The 2,404-nt window shown below is 39.3% G+C and overlaps 1 protein-coding gene across 1 annotated transcript in view; it reads left to right on the top strand.

Annotated features, from left to right (window-relative positions):
- The window catches only part of stx2b (syntaxin 2b), a 30,486-nt gene extending 28,507 nt beyond the window's left edge, over positions 1–1,979 (top strand). The window contains exons 7-11 of the mRNA XM_037680580.1: positions 920–993; positions 1,159–1,296; positions 1,418–1,528; positions 1,661–1,780; positions 1,962–1,979. Coding sequence (XP_037536508.1) covers positions 920–993; positions 1,159–1,296; positions 1,418–1,528; positions 1,661–1,756 — 419 coding nt within the window. The 3' untranslated portion in view covers positions 1,757–1,780; positions 1,962–1,979. The remainder of the gene's footprint in view (positions 1–919; positions 994–1,158; positions 1,297–1,417; positions 1,529–1,660; positions 1,781–1,961) is intronic.
- Positions 1,980–2,404: the final 425 nt, after the last annotated feature.

Here is a 2,404-nt window from a genome sequence, read left to right on the forward strand (position 1 = left end):
TTTTTACGCCGGATGCCCTTCCTGACGCAACCACAGACCACCGAGCTACCACAGCCCTCTGTGTGGAGCAGAGAGCTGCTAACGAGGACACCCAGAGGAGCAGATGGTGGGGGTTAAGGGTTCCTTGCTCAATGGCCTAGAGTGGGACGAATGAGGGTGGGGGCAGGTGTGGGTGCTTCACCTACCCCACCCACATTTTTGATGTTATCGGTACCGGGGCTTGAACCAGCGATCTTCCGATCACAGGCCCACCTTCTCTAACCTCTACGCCACCACTCCCCCTTCCGAACTACTGTAATATAATACGGTGTATTAAACAGCAACTTGGACATGAGTCTGTTGTGAGCAGCTTATGGGTAAGAAGTCAGCAGCATGGATAAAGTGACAAGTCTCCAATTAAAGTGACATTACAGTGATTTTCCTTGTTAGGGATTTATGAATTTTTGAATTTATGAATCTTACAGCTTAAGGGTAGATGTGTAAAAGTTGCAACATTTTTTTTAACCGCCACAAATCTCAATTTTCCATTGAAGTTCAAAGCAAATATTATATTTATTAATGAAATCTTCCATTCTGAAAAGGAAATCTGAATAAATAAAATAATTTGAGCACACAGACACATACAAGCTAAATAACAAGCTTCAATGTTCTCATTGTTTTCAAAGGTCCTCCAACCAGGTTACTGTATATGCTAAGTGTGAATGTTGTATTAATACTAAAAAAAAAACCTGCTTTTTTTGTGAAAATGTCTTTTTTTTGTCAATGAAATTATGAATATATGTTAAAATGAGTTAAAATAGTTATTTGCGAAATTATTCGACAATACATACTCAGTATTTGACAACTGCCATTTTGTTTGTGCTGTTCTGACGTGCTGAAACCAATAATCTAATGTTTCTTTGTGTTTTTCTTACTGCAGCTGGAAGAGTGACCACCAATGAAGAACTGGAAGACATGCTGGAAAGTGGAAATCCATCAATCTTCGCATCTGATGTACGTTTCTTCATGGATTTCTGAATGGTCTTGTTCAGGAAGAAGTCAGTCATTTGGAACAGGGCTGTAATAATGTCCTTTTGTTTTTGTTTGTTGTTTTTTTTTGCAAAAAAAAAAAGTCTGGTGTTTTCAAACAAATTTATGTCGTCTACGTTTCTATTTCAGATCATTTCAGACTCACAAATCACACGCCAGGCCTTAAATGAGATAGAGTCCCGTCACCAGGACATTATACGTTTGGAGTCCAGCATCAGAGAGCTTCACGCAATGTTCATGGACATGGCGATGCTGGTAGAAACTCAGGTAACCATTGCAAAAACTTTCTCGAGTTATTTGTGTCACATAGTGTTAACAATCAGTCTGTGCCACTAGAAAGCCAAGTGCACATGTTGCCACAAAAGAAGTGAAATGCTGTTGTCTACAGGGTGATATGGTGAACAACATTGAGAAAAACGTTTCTAATGCAGTGGAGTACATTGGTCGCGCCAAAGAAGAGACTAAAAAGGCCGTGAGATACCAGAAGAAATCACGCAGGGTATGTGGTACCATTCAGATGTGCTGCTGGTACATCTCAACATACAGTACACAAAAAATACCAGATGTAAGGTTTGATGATGAAACTTCGTATCATTTCTAAATATAGCTTTAATTGCTGCTTTTATCGCAGAAGTACATTATCCTTGCATCAGCGCTGTTCATCCTGCTTGCTGTCATCGCACTAATTGTTGGCCTGTCTGTCGGACTAACCAAACGTCCCGTGTGAGACTTACTGTGCCTTCCACATCAGGTAACTTCCACTAACAGAAACCTCCATTTCTTCGACTGAACATTCATCCACCCCCTCATTTTCCTTTGAATCTGTTCATTCATCCGTGAAAAGTTTCTATAAGTCTGTGAGCAACATTTCATTTCCTTTGATAGTTTTGACTTGCTTTTATCTTTTTTTTTTTTTTTTTAATTTTGGACAGAAACTCCTGTACCTCGCCCTGTGTGGAAGTCTCCTGCTTTTACTCATCATTTTAATTGGAGTCTTTGAGTAATGGACTTGTTCATGCACAAAGCTCACAGCTAGCAGTGATGAACTTTGGCCAGCTTCACAGCAGGGCTGCCAGTTTCCATTCACCACATGTACAAAGAAGATTCCTCCAGCACATAGGAGCAAAGTTATGATGGATGAAAAGCCCTTTGGATGAGGAACATCAAACCTTTTTTATTTTTTCCCAAGCTGTTTAGGAGCAGCTCTGTATACACACCCAGAATGTTAAGACCTCACTGACATTACATCCATTTTATCTGTGTTTCAGCCTTATTTGGATATTTTTGTTTTATTCAAATATATTTAAAGATTTAGTGCAACATTTTTGGAAAATGATCTGCATTCTTTTAAAGATCGCAGTGATAAGATTTAACT

Source organism: Nematolebias whitei, chromosome 8, assembly GCF_014905685.2.
Source record: "Nematolebias whitei isolate Nwh7 chromosome 8, NemWhi1, whole genome shotgun sequence".
In the NCBI taxonomy this organism is placed as follows: Eukaryota; Metazoa; Chordata; class Actinopteri; order Cyprinodontiformes; family Rivulidae; genus Nematolebias; species Nematolebias whitei.